This window comes from Piliocolobus tephrosceles, chromosome 3, assembly GCF_002776525.5.
Source record: "Piliocolobus tephrosceles isolate RC106 chromosome 3, ASM277652v3, whole genome shotgun sequence".
Classification (NCBI taxonomy): Eukaryota; Metazoa; Chordata; class Mammalia; order Primates; family Cercopithecidae; genus Piliocolobus; species Piliocolobus tephrosceles.
The window spans coordinates 178,191,201-178,211,266 of NC_045436.1; the positions used below are offsets into that span (position 1 = coordinate 178,191,201).

Sequence of the window (20,066 nt, forward strand, 5' to 3'; positions counted from 1 at the left end):
AACATGATACCCCAACCAGCCCAGAACGATTTCAAGATTTCAAGTAATTTTTTTTAAGTATCTATTTTTATATTTCTGTCCCTGTCTTGCTTTTGAAAAGCTTCAAAGTTCTCCAATATCTTTGCCTCCAATTCACTTCACTTCCCATGAGCACTCGTTATGACAAAGGTCAGTAGGACCAGAAGGAAGAAAACACTAATGGAGAAAAATTCAAAATGGAGAAAATCGCACCAACCAATCGAATCTCTCTGCAGCTTGGCAAAAAGAAGGCTGAGCTTCGCAGTGCCTGGTGGGACACCTGGTGCAGCTGGTGAAGCCCACAGGTGCTGGCAGAGTGCTGTGTTTGAGGAACTGATTTGCAGCTAGGATGTGCCCCTTGTAAACTATTTTAACCCTCTGCACTCCGGGCTTCTCATCTGTAAAATGAGGGGAATAGCCGCACTGCACTGCACCCATAGGGTCACCGTGAGGAGGGTTATGTAAGCCACCAAGATAAAGTCAGATTCAGGGAGCCTCAGCTCATGGGCCATGCTCAGGAGTGAATGGAGGGAGAGATGATTCTGCAGGTCCTCTTTTCACCCCCGCTTCCTCACCTCCCTCCTACCTCCCCTTCTCCACCTCCTCGTCTCCTCCTCCCCTCGCCCTCCTCTCCTGCTCCATCCCCTCCTCCCTCCTCCTTGGTTTCCTGGATGTCTTCTGCAGCTAATTCCAGGCACAGTCCATGTTTGCTGGGTGGGACGCCCCTCTCTGAGGCTGGGTGGTGTGTGATGTTGCTGGCCACCGTCCTGGCGTCGGGCAGCCGGGCTTCCATCCCTGGTCTGCTGTTTGCTAGCTGGGTGGCTTCTCTGAGTTTCCGCATCTGTCACAGGAGTGTGGATCTGACCCTCGGAGGTGAGCAGCGCAGAGTAAACGAGAAGCAACTCCAGAATACTTAGCAAGTGTTCTTAGTAAATGGGCTTTCGTCCCGAGGCTCTTTCGGTGTTCCAGAAATGTGGTCCTGGGCAGGTTGTCCAGGCCACTGTTGTCTCACTGAGAGTTCTGCTGGACAACAAGCCTCCGGGGGTGGGGGGAGGACAGGGGTGAGGACAAGGGCCCAGGCCTGAGCAAAAACCACCTAGCCCAGCCTGAGGGCTGTGACAGCTGGGCGAGAGTGAGTCCTCCCGCTCCCCAGTCTGGCCAGGACAACACAGGTCACCCAGGCAGAGGAAGGTTTCACTGGAGGCACGAGCTGGGGCAGCAGCTGGCTGTGCTGCGTCCGGACCATTCGTCCGGGGTCTAGGACAGAGTGTGAGATGCAGGGAGCTCTCCGCAAACATCGGCTGAGGGCAGGGGGCTCAGATCCCGGCTTTGCCAGCCCACCAGGTGCACTCCCCCCACCACCGCCCGCCACTCCCCCTTCGGCATTCCAGAGCATCCCATTCCCACCCCTGGAATCCATGCCCCTGGGAGATGCGATCCAGGCAGGACGCCCCACACCTCCTGTCAGTTAAAAGCCCTCCTTTGGGTTGGAGTATAGTCCCCTACCACCTCTCGCCACACCACCCCTTATCCCCCTTATCCTTGTCCTCCTCCCACCATGCCCACCTCCCACCTGACTCTGCTCCCCACTCCTCCCACCTCCCACCAGACCCAGGGCTTCGCACCTCTGGTTCCCGCTGGAAGATGACGACCCGGCCGCCCTTGTCACCTGTGGCCAGCAGCTCTCCCGTGTGGTTGAACTCAACGGTAGAGATGATGTCAGCTGGGAGGGAAACAGCAAGACAGGAAGGGGTGGCTGTCAGAGCCCGCCTCTCCCGGGTGCTCAACAGTACCACAGAAATAGTGAGCTCCCCACTCCCAGAGGCCCCACAGCCCTGGGCAGGAGGCAGCAGGGAGCCTGAGGGGTCAGGAGCATTGGCGAGGGGCCACTAACCTGTCCCCTCCTGCCCTCCTCTTCCCGCTACACTGGCTGCAGGGCAGAGATCTCGGGACTTGGCACAGGCCTGGGGCGACCACAGTGGCTGGCAGACTTTATAGTAACTGGACACTCATGGTAGTATCTGAAACCACCTGGATGTGGCCTCTTCCTCCTGTCTTGAACCCCCAACCCCCACCCCTGCCACCCAGGCCTGCGTGTTCCAGCAACCTGGGTCAGGGAAGCCCTTCCCAATATCTCCGTAGACAAGCAAGGCAACCCTCTGCTAGGGGCCCACTCAGGGCTTCCCACACAGTAGGATGGAGGTGAATTACCCCCTCTCCTTCAGACTCCTGCTCTGTGGCCCCACCTCCAGGCAGGCCTCCGGGATCGCTCTCTAATCTGTGCTCACAGAAGCGGAGCTCAGCCCGGCCTGCCCTGACCCTCCCTGCACTTCATCCCAACCGTGTTTCTTCAGGTCGCTCAAGAACCTTTCCTTATGGAGTCACCCCCATACCTGGAGTCTTCAATGCCCAGGGCTGGCCTTCCTGGATGGGCAAGTGTTTGGAGAAAAATGACAGCCCCATTTCCAGGCCCCACGTTTTGCATGTGGGAACTAGGGGAACACCCCTTCCGTCACCAACATTCTCAGGTTCTAAGAGTCACAGAGATGAGTGGCCTGCACATTCTGGGTGGCCAGCCCTGGGAGTGGGGGAGAGCAGGGGAGGACAGGGCCCTGGCCTAGAAGAGGAACCCCCGCTGGGTGACAGCTCACCAGCCTGAAGCCTGAGGCCTGCTCCACCACCAAGTTTGCCTGCAGCCCCAAAATGATTCTGACTTTTCATTTGAGGTCATTCCTAATATTTGAAAAGTAGAAGATTTCCTATAAAAATCCACATTTCCAGTATGTCTTGGAAGATGGAAAGTTCTAGAACACCATCCCCATAGGCCCAAGCAGCAACAGCTAGTAGGAGCCCCGGATAGCCCACTGCTGTGAATGGGACCTCTGTCGTTCTTTGCTCTCCTGGCCTGGACTCTGTAGGCTCCAAAATCTGTGATACCACCTTTAGCAAAATGGATCTACTTTCAAACAAGCCACAGATTTGACCACTGCTCCCTGCAGCCGCAGACAGGATGCTCCACAGGGCTCTCTGTCCTAGCCTCTGTTCTCCTTATGGCAGCCAACCTGATGGCCGAACTCCTGAGCCAGGACATCCTTGTGTCCCTCTCCTCAAAACCCTTCATTTATCCCCGTAACTGAATTCTGATCTCTCCTCGACCTCACCCTCTGCAGCTTCCCCAGTCTCAGGTGATGACAGCTCTCTCGTTCACTTGCTCGGGCCCAAGTCTTGGAGTTGCGCTCTCTCTCCCTCTCTCTCTCTCTCTCACACACACACACACACACACACCCCACATCCAATCCTGCCTGCTCAGCCTTCACAGCATATCAGGCTGCCAGCCGCTCTCCCAGCCGCTCTCACTGGATGACTGCCACAGCTCTTTCTCCCTGGCCTGGCTACGACGTAGCCTCAACAGACTGGCAGGAGAGAGGCGGGTAACACCCAGGACTGATCCTGGCACTCCCCTGCTCAAAACCCTCCAGCAGCTCCCATTGTATACTCAGAGAAAAGCACTGAGTGTTCTGAAAGCAGCACCCATCCCCCACGGCCCAGGTGGGCCGCAGCCGGAGCCAAACCTTCACCTACCTCTCCCACCGTGGGCCAGGTAACCTGTTCTCTGCCCCCCACCTTGATTCTGGGCTTGTCCCTGTGTTTTGCTTTGGCCTGCAGAACGGCAATTCGATAAGCCGCAAACAGAGATGCAAAGGGGCTTAGGTACTGGGGGGTTGCCATCCGCGCCTCTGGCAGTGCCAAGAGCAGGACCTGCGCAGGCTGGCCGACTGGTCCCTGAGGGGGAGGAGGAAGAGCGGGTGCAGCAGAAGCCCCCCTACCCCTGGCCAAGCCCGCCTCCAGCTGGGCTCCGCTGACCCACAGAACTGGGCAAGCCCAGCCAAGCCCAGACCACAGAATCACAGATGCAAGATGATGAAAACGTTTACTGTTGTATGCACGGGGTCTTGTGTTTTTAACTCAGCAAAAGGTACCTCCTCCCCTTCCCCAGCCTCATCTACTGCTCTCCACCTGCTTATTCCCCTCCAAATGCCAGGCTGCTTGCCCTTTCCCAAAGGTCCTGGCCACCTTCTGTCCCAAGACCTGCTCCCTCGGCCTGCAGTGGCTTTCCCGTGGGCACCAGCACAGCTCCTTCCTGTTCTTCCAGTTCCTCCCAACTGCTGCCTTCCTGGTGAGCACAGCTGGGACCACCTTGCTGAAATTGCTGTCTGCGCCCCAGCGCCCTCATCCAGGACACCCTGACCATCCCTGCCCCAACCTAATCTGATGTTTTTCCTTCTCTAAAGGCTTTTATCATCTGTTGGCTGTCTTCCTGGCCGGAATGTCAGCTCCACGAGGGCAGGAGTCACAGGCTTAATTCACGGCTTCAAATGGTGCCTGTACGCAGTAGCCACGCCAGTGATATCTATTCAAGAAATGCCTTTTCTTTTTCCAGTCCAGACCTTTTAGGACAGCTCCTGGCCTGCACTGGCCTTCTGAGCCATGAGTCAATGCCAGCTTTGAGGCAACAGAAAAGAGTGAGAAAGGTTGGTTAGAAGTGGGATGACGGGCTGGATATATCCCTCCATCCATCAAGACAGATGCACATATCATTAAACTTAAAAAGACAAGACAAGAAAAGCAGCTCTGTGGGAACACGGAAACGCCCACCGGGCATGGAGTCAGGAACAGGGTCAGGTGTGCTGACCCCAGCTGTGCTGGCTAGGGTCCCCGATGGGGCACTCGTTCTTGCTATTTCATATTAAAACCCCCTGAGGGGGAAGGAACGGGATATAAAATTGAGTATAAAATGCTAGTAATGATCTACATCAATGATCATAACTATGTGAAATAAGGAAAGAAACTGTGTAGGGGGGAAAAAGCTGCAAGAGAATTCCCCAAAATGTGAACCGAGGTAGCTTTAGGGTAGCTGGAATGAAATAATATTTCCTCCTCTTTCAACTTGTCCATGTTTTCTAGATTTTCTGTAATGAAGTTACATCATTTTAAAATAGCTATATTGAGGTACAACCAATATACAAACAACTACACATACATAACGTATATAATTTGATGAGGGTGGGCATACACATAGTGTATATTATTTTTATGATGGGAACATAACCATGCTATTAAATTAAAATGCCAATAGAACTATTGCTATCCAAAGCATATGCGGTCCACAAATGCTGGGTGGTTGCCAAGCAACACACACTAGTCTGAGGGCAATTTACAATTTATTTGTCATTTTCATATCTGCCACCTCCTTTAACCTCACGCCAGCCCCTGCAGGAGACACTACTGTGATTTCCATTTGGCAGCAGAGGAGATAGAGGCTCCCTCCATGAGAGACGACGCCATGAGCTCTTTGCAGACAGAAGTGCTGTTTGGAGTCTTGGCTCCAGTCTCAGCTGTGTGGTCTTGGGTAAGCCACACAACTTCTCTGAGCCTTGGTTTCATTATCTGTAGTGTGCTTATGGTGGAGCCTTCCCAGGATTAGAGGTTCAAGTGAGACAAGGAGGTAAGAGGGTGATGGAGGAAGAGAAGACAAGGACTCCGGGAATGAATCACCAAAATGTATAGGACAGAAGCTAAAGCTCCTGGTCACCTGTGCTCTTGGCTGCCACAGAATTGACAACCACAAGCTCTGCAATGTGGCGATGGATCTGGGCCCCAACCTCACTGTGGATGGTCCTGCCTACGAGTCCCGCCAGTTGCCCCCTGCAAACATCTACAGAACTACCACCAGACCTCAGATCCCCTCTTGCCCAGGCCAGGGCATCGCTTCCTCCGGCCCATGAAGGAGCTAGTGGATGTTTAACATCTACTCCTTTTTACAGGTAAATGTCTTCAGGATTTGCCTTAAGAAAAGTTGCCTCCCTTGAATGCCAGAAATTCTCATCAGTAAGGCCATAAAGTTCATTGTTTTGGCAGCCATCTCTGTGAAGAAAGTCCATCTTCTCATCTTGTATTATCTGACACATTTCCAGCTCCAATACCACCTCCTCCAGGAAGCCTTCCTGGACAGTCCCCTTTCCCCCCTCCCCCAGTTAAGTGGTCTCTCCTACAACTGTAGTCTTCTATTTTATTCATTTATTTTTTTGAGACAGATTCTCCCAGAGTCACTCCAGAGTCACCCAGGCTGGAGTGCAGTGGCGGAATCTTGGTCCACTACAACCTCCACTTCCTGGGTTCAAGTGCCTCAGCCTCCCAAGTAGCTGGGATTACAGACACCTGCCACCATACCCGGCTAATTTTTGTATTTTTAGTAGAGATGGAGTTTCACCATGTTGGTCAGGCTGGTCTCAAACTCCTGACCTCAAGTGATCTGCCCGCCTCAGCCTCCCGAAGTGCTGGGATTACAGGTGTGAGCCACCGCGCCCGACCTACAACTGCAGTCTTAAGGCTATTGTGTGCCCTTCACAGGGTACTGACACCTCCTGCATGGTGCTGTCTGTCTCCACGTTGTCTCCAGCCTTGACCAGAGGAAACAGCGCCACATTGTGGTTGACCACATTAACCCACATTTCTTAAGTGCTTACTGTCCGCCAGGCCCTGCTCTAAATGCTTCTGGTAATAGCCTAGTAGCCCTAGTGCGGCAATTCTCTCACAATATAACTATAGACTATAAACCCTTGACAAAACAACAATAAAACGACGCTCTCTGAAGGCATCAGAGGGCAAGGCCTCAGCGGACGCTGCAGGTGGTCAGCAATTGGGAGGAACAGCCGGCGTGAGCTTTCCTGGTTTCATGGTTTTCAGCCTGAGGACAAGTCCCAGCCTGTGTCATAGGGCTGCCAGAACTCAGACGGAAAGCCAGATTCTCACTGGCTTGACAGAGCAGAAAACAGAGTCTGAGACACTCGCAGCAGCTGGAAAAGTGCGGGAGTAAATCCTGAAATGAAGAGAGCCACCAAGACGGATCCCCAAATGGGACAAATAAACTCTGCCCACATCTCGGGCTGACCCCAAAACACACACACAGGACAGACTTCCTGCAGCTGCAGCCCAGCCAGGGCTAAAAGCAGTGAACAGAGGCTCCTGCCACTGACCACCACTCACCACTGACAGGTGGCTTACAGTTGCTTTCAGCCAAGTTAACTGCTTGCAAATACAAAGCAAAACAAAAATGCTCTTTGGGGAGAAGGAACAAAAATCTAGAGTTGCTCTTATGCTGTCATTCACAAGACCCAGGATGTCATCCAAAATTATATGAAGATATACAAAGAAATAGGAAAACCAGCCATACTTAATATAACAGCTAGTCAGTGGAAACTCACCTGAAATGCGCTGGCTACTGTGATTAGTAACTAGAGATTTTTAAAGTTGCTATGATAACTATGTTAAAAGATGTCAAGAAAATTGGCTCATACTTAATGAAAAGAAAATAAATCTCAGCAAAGAAATATAAACAACTTAAAAAAGAACTAAATAAAAATTCTATAACTTAAAAATACCATGCCTGAGACAGAAAAAAATCACAGCTTAACAGAAATTGCTTAACAGAAAGTCTGAGAAAATAGAAGAGGTAGTGAACTTGAAGATGATCTCAATAGAAATTACCTAATCTGAAGAATAGGGAGAAAAAAATTTTTTTTAAAGAAAAAGACCCTCAAAGACCTGTTGGATAATATCAAAAGGTTCAACACACATGTGATTGGATTTGTAGAGGGAGGGGAGAGAGAATATATTAAAAAGAAGAGATGAAGAAATAATGACAGAAAAATTCCTCAATTTGGTAAAAGACATCAATTTACAAACTTAAGAAGCTTAGCTAACTCCAAGCAGGATAAATACAAGGAAAATTACACCAAGATACATCCTGGTCAAACTGCAAATTACTGGGAACTGAAATAATGAGAAAATGTTAAAGCAGCTAGAATAAAAACAACATATTACATCCAGAGACACCGGGACTCAGAGACTGCTGACTTGTCAGCAGAAATAATGGCCCCAGAAGACTCTTTTAATGTGCTGTAAGAAAACTTTAAAACCTGGAAACCCAGAATTCTTAATTCAGTCGAAATATTCATCAAGAATGAAGGGCAGGCTGGGCACGGTGGCTCACACCTATAATCCCAGCACTTTGGGAGTCCAAGCCGGGCGGATCATCTGAGGTCAGGCGTTCGAGACCAGCCTGGCCAACATGATGAAACCCCGTCTCTACTAAAAATACAAAAAAAATTAGCCGGGCATGGTGGTGGGTGCCTGCAATCCCAGCTACTTGGGAGGCTGAGGCAGGAGAATTGCTTGAACCTGAGAGGTGAAGGCTGCCGTGAGCCAAGATTGCACCATTGCACTCCAGCCTGGGTGACAGCAGTGAAACTGTCTCAAAAAAAAAAAAACAAAAAAAAAGAGTGAAGGGCAAAATAAATAGACATTTCAGCTGAAGCTTTCCCAAGGACTGGCATTTTCATCTCAGAACAATCCCATCAACCAATTATCACTCTCTACTTACAGACAAGGAAACTTGGTCAAACTTGCCCACAGTCCCCTAAGTGGCAAGGCCTTTGCCATGTGCTCTTTTTGGCCGTCCCTGCCCCCACACTGCAGGGCCTGGAGCTGCCACTGACTGCAGCCTCAAACTCGGGGCCCCAGATCAGCCACTGGGAGCAGTGTTCCAAGTCACTCTATGTGGGTGACGAGAAGCCCATGGAAATTCATGCTGTCCTTCCTCCCTGAGGTGCCCCCTCCCTTCCTGGACGGCTCTAGGGCAACCCCCAAATGGAGAGACGCACAGGGACCACCGGACAAGGAGGCCTCAGCCAGCCCCCTGGTGCTGGGCACAGCACAGGCCTACCAGTGGGTACCCGGAGAGGTGAGAGGTGGTGTCCCTAGTGACCCGCCCAGTAACACGTCCCTGCACGCCAGAGCCAGAGACGGGCAAAGATGGTATCGTGGGTTGAACTACTAACCCCTGGTACCTATGTTAAAATCCTAACTCCTGGTACCTACAAATGTGAACTTATTTGGAAATAGAGTCTTTGCAGATGATTAAGTTAAGGTGTGGTCATACTGGATTATGGTGAGCCCTAGATCTAAGGACTGGTATCCTGATAAGAAGGCCATGTGAAGACACAGCACACACAGATACAGGGAGGAGGCCATGGGGAGACAGAGGCAGAGGCTGAAGGGACGCATCAAGAATCAAGGGCAGGCCAGGCACGGTGGCTCACAACTATAATCCCAGCACTTTGGGAGGCTGAGCCGGGCCTCCCAATGCCCGGAAATGCCCGGAGATGCCAAGGATTGCCGGCTACCACTAGAAACCGGTGGGGATGCCTGGAACAGAGTCCTCCCCAGCGCTGTCAGAGAGAGCCCAGCCATGCCAGCATCACGATTGCAGACTTCTGGCCTCCAGAACTGTGAGAGAGCAAATTTCGGTTGTTTTAAGCCACCCAGTTTGTAGCACTTTGTCACAGCTTCCCTAGGAAACTGACACAGAGCTGAAACTAGAGTGTGCGGGCTCCAGCTCCCGAGAACTGGGCTACCCCGAAGCCAGTGGCACTTGCTGGCTTTCTTCTCCATGTGCCCCCTGGGGGAGACTTCACACTTGGATCTTACAGATGCCCCCTGCAGCTTTCATCAAGGCCGTGGTAATCCAGTCCCAGCCCCACAACTTACGAGCTGTGCGCCCTCACCCAAATCACTCACCCTCTCTGAGCCCTGACTGCCTCATGGATACAATGGGAATTGTCATCCCGCCTGGCCATGGTTCTCCTAGGGTAAATGTGAAATTCATATGATTCTGTGGACTAGGACGTTCCCTGGAAACTCTGGTCGAGGCCTGCAGACGGATGAAGATGCTCGTCAGGGGACTTGCTCCCCTCGTCCATCACCATAAGTGCTGCTGACACCACTAATGATCCATCAGGGCTCAGGGCAGAGAGGGGGCCTTAGGCAAGCCCAGCTTAAGCCTTCTGATGAGGTTGTTGCATTTAATTAGCATTGTCAGAGGTATCAGGGCTGCTAAGGATGGAGGTGGGCGAGGAAGGAGGGGTCCGCCTGCTGCTGAAGGGAAATGTCAGGGAGAGGAAGGGGCTCCTGCAGTCATCAACGACCGACCATGGGCTTGGGGAGAGGATTTACCCAGCAGCGGGCTGACACTGGGATAAGAAGATGGGGAGCCCTTCCCCACAGAGTCCAGGTCCAGCGGGGTGGCATCGCACCTTTGGTTATAATAGTAAACCTTCTGGGCACTTCCTGGGAGCCGCGCCCCAGCTTTGGCACTTTACACCTATTACTAAATCTTTTTAACACCTCCAAGAAGTTGTTGTGTGCTGTTATCATCCCCATTGTGCAGACGAAGAAACTGAGGCACAGAGAAGACAACTTGCCAACAGCTGCTCAGTTAGTACGGGCAGGGGAAAGATTGGATTCCAGCAGGCTGTCTCCTGAGTCCTTGAACTTGCCTCCCAGGCTGGGTTCTCCTCGTGGCATTTATGGGGTCAGAGGTGGGGGGCTGAGGAGTTGGTGAAGGAGAAAGCAGGGGCTGAGCACAGGCCCCAACCACCTCTGTGAAAGAAAGTCTCAAAAGGCCCAAAATGTTTCCTGCAGGTGGGAGACCTTAGCCTGAGACTCACAGCAAAAGGGTCTGGAGTCTGGGGTCTGATTCTGCCAGGGATACAGCTTTTACCTCCACATACTTCCAGGGGACAGGGGAGAGCTGGCTTGGGACCACCTTAGGTCCTGAGTGCTGGCTGCCCGGAGGGGCACGGAGGACACAGCAGAGGGAGGCTGTGCCTGGGGGATTGAGCAAAGCCACAGGATGCTACTGGCCACAGGACATACAGCAGGGGCTCCCTAGGTAAGGACTCTGCCGATGACTCTACAGGAAACTTCCAGACTGCCCTGTGAAGGACTCATGACCTGTGAAGGTATAATCAGCTGTAATCACCTGCCAAGTGCACCCAGAGTGGGCACAGCCACCAGCAGGTAGAAGGCGGCCCGTCCCCAGGCTCCCTTCCTAGCCAAAGAGAGCTGCCTGAAAGGGGCTGCAGCCAGCTCCTTCCTCATGTCGCCCTCTAGCAGGGAGCATGCCGGGCGGCGGGAGCAGGCAGGGGAAGTGCCAAGTCTGAGCAGAATCAGACAGTTTCCGGGACTGGACATCACTGCTGAGTGAGTGACGGAAGGCTGCTGGGCTCTCCAGGGGTGGTCAGAAAGACCAGGACCTCATCCCAGGCCAGGGAACGGAATATTCCTGATGGGATTTTGTGAGAGGGGCCTGAGAGTCGCAGGGCCACCGAGGTCACAGGCCAGGCCTGCCCGTCAGCCCTCTGCACTCACCTCCTGGTCAGCTACCGCCCGGGAACGGTGATCACCTAATTACTGAATTCCTCTCTCACTGAAGAATCCCCACATTTCATCACCATCCCGCCTTCCAGTGGGCCTGGTGAGAGGTTTCCTCCTGCAGCCTGAGCTTGGTGGAGGTGGGGCAGCTCCGAGGCCTGTGGTCAGAGGTTGGGTGGGAGAGTGGGGACGGTGTGGCCAGGACAGATGGGCTCTGAGTTGTGCTTTCATCACTTGGCTGGAGGAAAATGTGAAGGGGCTGGTGAGAGCATTTTTGGGGGGTGTCAGGGATTGTCTGTGTGGGGTGGGTGCCAGCTGCCACCTGCCCACTCATGTAACCTGGACACCCAGGACCCCAGGATCTGCCCGTCAGGGCTCTGCCACCCTGGCATCTGGTAGGACCCTGGGTCCCACCCTCACACACACCTTGGGGACAGTCCCTGTTCCACCTCATTGTGGCTGTGACTCTAGGCAAGCCACCTCCCCTCTCTGGACCTCCCCCTCCTCCCCCGTTGTGTAGAGGACACGAGCAGATGAGGGAGGAGGCTGAGATGAGCCCGATGGTCGGCACTGTGCAGGGAACTCACCCTTATTGCCACATTGAATCCTCTGCACACCCGCTGGGCCATGCCAGGCAAGTCCTGGACTTAATATCACCTCCCATGAGCTTGGTTTATAAAAAGAAAAGCACACCGTAACAGCAGACCTGGCGGATGATGAGTTATGTAAACATTTAAACTGGGCACAGTATTGATTTGTCTTAAAGGCCATGGAAAAAGGATTCCATGACCCCAGCCTCCACCCCAAGAGTACCAGGTGAAACGGGATGCTGAAGCCTCCAAGTATGGTCCCAAGACATGCCTGTGACCGGTGGTCAGCCTGCCAGAGCCGAGGGCACCAGGAACATGTGACCGACACAGTGACCCCTTGCGGGGAGGGGCAACAGGGGAAGCCCTGGGTGGGGCCGGAGACCTGGAGCTGCCATGGCTATGCCCTTCGCATGCAGTGATCCCCTGGGACTGCCACTGTGTGGAAAGGGGGAAAGACCTGCGTCTGAATCCCATCCTGACCAGCTGTGTGACCTTGGGCAAAGCGTTTCACCTCTCTGAGTCGATCTGTCCATCTGCGAGACAGATATGGGAACACACACCCCCCGAGGGGCCAGGTTTACTGGCGCATCATCTAGCATGTGACCAACATGCAGGAAATACACTTAGTCATTCAATTATTCGTTCAAAAGAATATTAATGAATGGCGAGTTCTTGTTTATCGGGTACAGAGTCTCTGTCTGGGATGATGAGAAAGTCCTGGAAATGGATGGTGGTGACAGGTGCACAGCAACGTGAATATACTTCATGACACTGAATTGCACGTTTAAAAACGGTGCGTATGGTAAATTCTATGTCATGTATATTCTACCACAATAGAAAATTTAATTAAAAAGCATTCACTGAGCACCTACTGTCCCCTCAGCACTGTTGCATACACTGGAAATTCAGCAGTGCACACACCCCAGAGAAAGCCCACTCTCTAATGGGACAGACAGCCAACAAGCAAATTTTCATGTCAATAAACAACTCTTGGAGGGAGATATAAGGGCTAAGATGAAAATTACAGTATGGTAAATGGGATGGGAGAGGTGGGAGGGGCTGTTTTAGCTGGGGAGGCCAGGGAAGGCTTCCTGGAGGAGATGCATTTGAGCAGAGACCTGAAGGATGTGAGAGAGGGAGCCTCACAGATATCAGGTGACCAGCACGAGCAAAGGCCCTGAGGTAGGGTGAGTTTGATCTGTTGCAGGCCAGCAAGGAGGTTGGTGTGCATGTGAGAGGGATGGGGCAGGACATAGCTCAGAGAGGTGGGCCGGGCCGGGGCCCTGCACCCAGCAGGCTGGGAGAGGCCTGGGGATTTTATTCTGTGAGAGCTGGGAAGCCACGATCTGACTTAGGTTCAATGACCACCCCATCCTTCTGTCTGTCTAGCATGGGTGAGCTCTTTCAGGGGTGGGCGTAGACCCTTCTGTGTCCAGTCCATGTCTCACACATGGGTGACTCTCAGGCTTGCTAAGTAAGTGCCAGAGGAAGCAGACCCTCGCTGGGCAGGCAGGGGGTGACAGGAACCTCTCCTTCACCCCACCCCTCATCTGCCTTATATGGCTTCTCTCTCGGGGCCTCCCTCCAGGTCTATGAGTAGAGGCGTTGCATCGTGATGATTTCGTCTTTTCTGTTTTAGCATTTCTAAAGTTGAGACATGATATACATAACATGAAATTCACCACTATAAAGTGTACACTTGATTGGATTTTAACAGATTCACAGAGTTCTACAACCATCACCACAGTCTAATGCCAGAACATTCCCACCTCCCCAAAAAGAAACCCGGAACATTCCTACCACCCAAAAAAGAAACTCCACATCCGTCGGCAGCCATTCCCTATCCCCTCCTCTCCCCAGCCCCCGGAAATCATTGATCTACTTCCTGTCTCTATGGATTTTGCCTACTCTGGATACTTTACATAAATAGAATCATACAGCACGGGACCTTTGGGGTCTGTCTGGCTTCCTTCACTTAGCAGAATGTTTTCAAGGTTCATCCATGTTGTGACACAGATCAGTACACCATTCTTTTTCAAGGCCAAAATAATAATTCCATTTTAATCACGATGTCTTTTAAGACTGGTCCCTTTCTCTTCCAGCAGAAACCCAGTCCCCAGAAGAGAGTGAGAAGGGAGTCATGAGCCTACGAATGCCCCCATGTCCCCGGCCCCCAACCTGTGTCTGCACCCAGCTCTGCTACTGCAGGAGCCAGAGCCAGCATAGGATGCTACTGCCCCTCCCATGGGCAGTGCACAAGGGACAGGGATCGGTGAGGCCAGGGGCTGCGGCTGCCAGTTTCTCCCTGGCCAGGCCAGGCAGGGCCCGCCCGATGGAGTGTCTGCCAGCCTGGCTGGCACAGAGGCAGATGGGCTTGTGGGAGGGTGGATGGGGTAGCTGTGGATTTGTCTGTGGTCAGGAGGATCCAGTCAAGCTGCTGGGTTTGACTCTAGCCAGGCTGGACTATGCTCGGAGCCGGGATGACACCCAGTCTGGCTTCAGTACGACCAACCCTCCATTGGACCCCCGTGGACCTTAAAAGGTGACCAGGCAGCCGGAGGCAAGGCCAGCAGCTGGCCTTGGGACAGGGTCAAGGTGAGGGAGACCGAGAGATCACATGCTTCCTGCCTTCTTTCTTGCAACACAGGCTCCAGAAAGCCCCACCCTGTCACCTGGGCTTCTCTGCTAAAGACGAAGATTCCCAAGGCTCTGCCCAGATGGACAGGACCAGAATGGCTGGGGCCTGGAATCTGCATTCTGACGGGTTCTCCTGTGATGTGCCAAGGTTTGAGAACCACTGGTAAAGGGGTGACTGGTAAAGCACCTCAGTGGGGCTGCCTGATTGTCAGCCAGTTATAAACAGTCTCTGGGCCTCAGTTTCCCAATCTCTAAAATGGGTTTCATATTTGGGATTGGTGGTGAAGATTCAATGAGGCAACAAAGACAGAAGAGTCTGGCACCAAGAAACTGCTAGAAATTGTTGCTATAATTATTGCTACTATGTACCCAAAGCAAATCACAGAACTATGTGGGCACTGAAGGAAAGATTAATCAATGGCAGAGAGAGGGAAAGGGTTTGAGATGTGGTGAAGGGTTTGAGATGCGGTGAATTGCTGCTGGGGAACCTGGTTCGACTGTCTCCTGTCCTGCTTGTGTGAGTCGGAGAGTCATTTTACCTCTGAGTCTCAGTTTTCCCATTTGCAAAATGGCAATAAGAGCCACCCCTGCTGTAGGGCTCTGCAAACTGTGATGTGCTGTTCCCATCCCAGGATGGGGGCATGGAAGCCTGACACTGATGCAGACCGATAGCTTGGGTCTGAGCCGGGCCAGATGGCCTGGGCTGGCTCCTGTGCTCCCAGCACCTGGGGTCCCACAGGCCCTGTCCTCTCTGCTGGGGCTGCAGCCAGCTTTTTAGACCCCAGCCGGCAGGCGGGCGATGGGGGCCAAACTGGCCTGGTGACAAGAACACCTCTCAGGTCCCATCACATCAACGTGTCCATGAGCCCCCTTCCCAGGCCTGTCTGCTCCAGGGCAGGGGTCAGGCTCTAAGCTACTTTGTCTCGGGCCATAATTCCCAGAGCTGGGTGCTGGGGTCACAGCTGGCAGAGCCAGCAGCCCCCCTCCACCCACCTCCCCTACCTCCGCCCTGGCCTGGCCATGGTCACCTCTCACCCGCGAGCCTGCAGCTGCCTCCTCTCTGGGTTTCCTGTCTTCATCTTGACCCCATCCACCCAGTAGCCAGAAGGACTCTTCTAAAATGAAAACCTCATCTGGTGGCCTTCCCTGAAACCTTCCATGGCTCCCCACTGCCCTTTGAATAAAGGCGCCATCTGCCTGGCTCACCCTTTTGCTCCCCTCTCCTAACACTGCCCCTTCCCTGTGGCCAGCCTGGGCATTGTTCATTTCCCCAAAGGAGGCCATTTATTTATCTGACAAGTCTCTGAGCCTCAGTTTCCTAACTGAGGACCTATTTAGTGCCAGAGCTTATGCCAGGCAATGGGAATTCAGAAATGGACCCCGTGGGCATGTCCTCCCAGACCCGGCCCTCCCAGACCAGTCTGACCAATGGGGGTTGGGTATGCAGCAAGGACCACCCGGTGTCCAGGGTAAGGCTGGTTTCCACCTCCCTTTCCTCCCTCCTTGTGGAGAGGCTCCGTGTCTCCGTCTCTGGAGGACAGTCTACTAGAGGGCGACAGTCCACCCCTGTGAAGGTGTGGGGTGGGGTGTGGGCAGAGGCGGGACCCCCCACAGCAGGGGCTGATCAGCAGGTCCAGCCTCTGTCATTGTCAGGGCTACTGTGGTGTGCCAAGGGCACAGACCTGCCAGTCAGACAGCGTGGTCAGCTCTTGCTGTGCACTGGCCCCATGACTGCTGGCAGCTCAGTCTCCAGAGGCTCGATTTCCTCCCCTGTGAAATGTGCAGGTCCTCCTGAGTGAGCTGTGGTTGCTCTCCAGAGGAACCTCTTTACTGGCAAGGAGCATCCTGGTGGCCCCCCGGCTGCAAGCCTTGCTCCCTGGCTGGTGTGAGTCCCAGCCTCCCCCAGCGCCCCCTCTCCGCAGGGCATCAAGGCTTATGGGCCCCCTGCAGGCATAGATGTTCAGCTTGAGCCACCAGGCGGCAAACAAGGAAGTGGCTTTGGAGATGTTCCTGTCCTGGTTACACGTCGGCCACCCCCGTGGGACCTGGATCACCGGGGAACTCACACAGGAGCATCACACAGTGTGCGCGAACCCTCGAGGCAGCCCTGGCAGGTGCGTGACATGCTGCCAACTTCCACACGGGGAAACCACAGCTCCCGAGGGTTGAACTTGTACTCCACCCAGGAGCAGGCTGCTTCCTTGTGCCTGGTGGACTCCAGGGCCTGTGCTCCTGATGCCATGAAATGCAGATCAGGCCAGCCCTGGTCCCTCCACTGTGGGACAGCCATGCACCTTAGCCGTGAGAGTGACAGAGCTGCAGTCAGGCCATGCCTTGTACCTCGTGGCCTGTACCCCTAAGCACACCACTCCCCTCCCAGCTGGGATCAGTGCACCCATTATAAAGATGAGCAAACAGAGGCACATTCAGCAGGGCTGACGGAGATAGGCAGGTTTGGAGTCCTCGCTACCCCAGCTGCTGCCCGTGGGTTATCGGGCTCCTTTCCTCCAGTTTTTCCTGGAGACACCAACTCCCAGCCTGGGCACATTGTCCAGCTGCTGCCATGAGGAGGACAATGGCAATGGCCAGGGTGGTGGGCACCCCTCACACTTGCGTGTCACACTCAAACTGTTCACAAGCATGTCATACCCATGATCTCATTTAAGGGTGGTGATGCCTTAAGGGGCGGGCATTACTCTTCCCCTTACAGATGAGGAACCTGAGGCTCCAGGAGGCAGAGTCAGGGGTTTGCCAGTGCAGTTAATGATCAGATCTTCGGGTTGGGGCTGGGAGCGGGTAGAGAGAGGGCCCGGATTTGTGGTATTTGCCGAGCCCGTGGCATGAATACTCAAGCCAGGGCTGATTTTCATGCTACCCACAGTTTAACAACTGGTTCAAAAAATTCCTAAAAATGTAACTATTGACTCCCACGCACTGATGTGAGCCAGCTCTGGCTCACACTGGGCCAAGTGAGTCACCTAAGTCGATACTGGCAAGAATCCTTAAATCCCAGTGTTCAACCTCAGAGCTTGGACTCCTCACACAGCCACACGGGCGCCCCTATAAGGGCAGCATGGCCCTTCCAAAGCCTATGTCCCAGTCAGCAGGACCCTCATCCTACACGAAGCCCCCAGCCACGCCATCCCGCACAGCAGAGACCAGGACAGGGAGCTGGCTCCGATGACAGCCAGGCCCCCAGGTACCCCCGCTGCTCCTCACCATGAACCAAAAATCACCCCAGGCCAGTGGGAGGCCTCAGCCTCGGGGCCTGGCTTGATAAACAGAATCTTGGTGCCTGGGAAGAAACATCCGGAGGGACGCTCCCTGCGCTGCAGGGGTCTCCCAGCCGAGATGAAGGGTGGAACAGAGGCGGCCCTGGGGGTCCCTCACTGACCTCTTTGGGGCAGGATAAACAGAAGTTGGACCAGAGGCCTCATACAAGACCCCCTCCCCTGCAGTCTGCCCCTCTGGGAGGGACATCTGGTCCCACAGCTTCAGAGGACCCCACCTGCCCAGCCTACTCTGTGCCAGCCTGGGGAGGGAAGAGCAGGCCTTGGTCCTCCTCCCCCTCCTCTGTTTCCTCCTCCTCTCATAGAAGCATAAGAAATCTCCATCTCATCAGCAGGTGTGGGTCAGTCTGGAGGTGAGGCTGGGCCCTACGCCTGGTGGTGCATGTGCAACCTAGGACAGCCACAGCCTTCCATGGGCCACACCGCCAGCTCAGGCCATAGGGTCCTGCCCCCACTTCCTCACCAGCATGGCAGCTCCCAACTGAGATCCTGGGCTAGTGGGGACCTCAGCCATTCCCCCAACATTCACCAGTGCCCACTCTGCACCAGGTCCACAGTGGGGAGCCCGGAAGTCAGTGTCCAGTTTCTACCTTCGTGGTGTCAATGGCTCAGAGGGAGACAGACGAGGAAACCGACACACTCATTTCAGCCTCACATGTTCTTGGCTAGGGGTGTGTACCAGGAATGGTTAGAACCCAAAGAGAGGGCAGTGCAGCTGCCAGACCTACCACGGACAAGGCTCGCTTCCTCCTCAGTTACCTGGGAAAGTTACTCATCCTTACCAAACCTCAGTTTCCTTATCCATAAAATGGGCTTAATATTCACACCTGCCTCAGAGGGTCCTAAGGATTAAATAAGTGAAAATGTGTTCCTATCAGAACAAGACCTACAATAGCCAAAATTACTCTGCAATAAATAAATAAATAAAGGAACACAGTTGGAGGACTTACCCAAGCTTATATAAAGATACAGTGATACAGACAGTCCGGTCCTAGTAAAAGGACAGACATATGGATCAATACAACTAAACAGAGAATCCAGAACTAGACCCACAAGTCTGTGGCGAACTTAGATTGTTGTCAAAGGCACTCAGGCGATTCCATGAGGAAAGTACAGTCTTTCCAATAAATGACTGGGGGAAAATGAATATCAACTCTTACACCATCTGACAAACTGACATTGAAATGTATCATCTACCTAAACATAAAAGCTAAAACTATGAGCCTTCTAGGAGACATTATAGAAGAAACTCCTTGCAACTTTGATTTTTCAAACAAGACACAGAAAGCATGAAAAACAACAAAAAACTGACAAACTGAACTTTATCAAAGCTTACACCTTTGCTATGTGAAAGAAACTGTTATAAAAAGAAAATGGCAAGGCATGGAATGAGAGAAAATATTCGTAGTACATGTATCTAGTATACCCCTTATAGCCCAGATGTATAAAGACCTCTTACAACTCAATAATATAAACACAAGCAACCTGATTTAAAATGGGCAAAAGATTTGGGCAGACGCTTCCCAAACCAAAATACAAGAATGGTCAGGAAGCACATGGTAAGTCACTCAACATCATCAGTCACCACAGGATGCAAATGCAAATCACAATGACATACCAGTGTACACCCATCAGAGTGGCGAACATTAAAAAGATGAGTAATATCCAGTTGGTGAAGATGTGGAGGAGACAGCCGCTCACACACTGCTGGGGGAACGAACAATGATAGAGCCCTGTGGGAAACAGCTGGGCAGTTTCTTAAAGAGTGAAAATAAGCACGTGTCTACCATGCGACCCAACCATCCTTGATAACCAAGAGTAACGAAAGCTCACAAACTCACAAAGGCACATATGTACGTGTTTATAGCAGCTTTCTGCACAGTAGCTCAGAACTGGAAAAAAACTCAAATATCCATCAGCAGGAGAAGGAATAAATAAATCGTGGCATATCCGTAGAATGGAATACTCATCAAAGAAAAAGGAACAGACCATTGACACACACAGCAACCAGGGCGAAGCTCAAAAGAACCACACTGAGTCAAAGAAGCCAGACCAAAAAATGCATGCATCTATGACTCTACTCTATTCATATGAAATTCTGGGAAGTGCAGACTATCTTACAGTGACCAAAGGCAAATCACTGGCTACCCAGGGTGCAGGGCAGAGACAGGAATGGACCATACAGAGAACAGGAAACGTTTTGCAGGTGAAGGCCATGCTCCAAATCTTAATTATGGGGGTGATTTCACAAATATAT

General features: G+C 52.7%; 1 protein-coding gene across 2 annotated transcripts in view; it reads right to left on the reverse strand.

Annotated features, from left to right (window-relative positions):
• The window catches only part of PPP2R2C (protein phosphatase 2 regulatory subunit Bgamma), a 148,325-nt gene that overhangs the window by 55,731 nt on the left and 72,528 nt on the right, over nucleotides 1-20,066 (reverse strand). For both annotated transcript variants that reach the window (XM_023206880.1, XM_023206879.1), the window contains exon 2: nucleotides 1,644-1,741. In XM_023206880.1, the coding sequence (XP_023062648.1) occupies nucleotides 1,644-1,741 (98 nt within the window). The remainder of the gene's footprint in view (nucleotides 1-1,643; nucleotides 1,742-20,066) is intronic.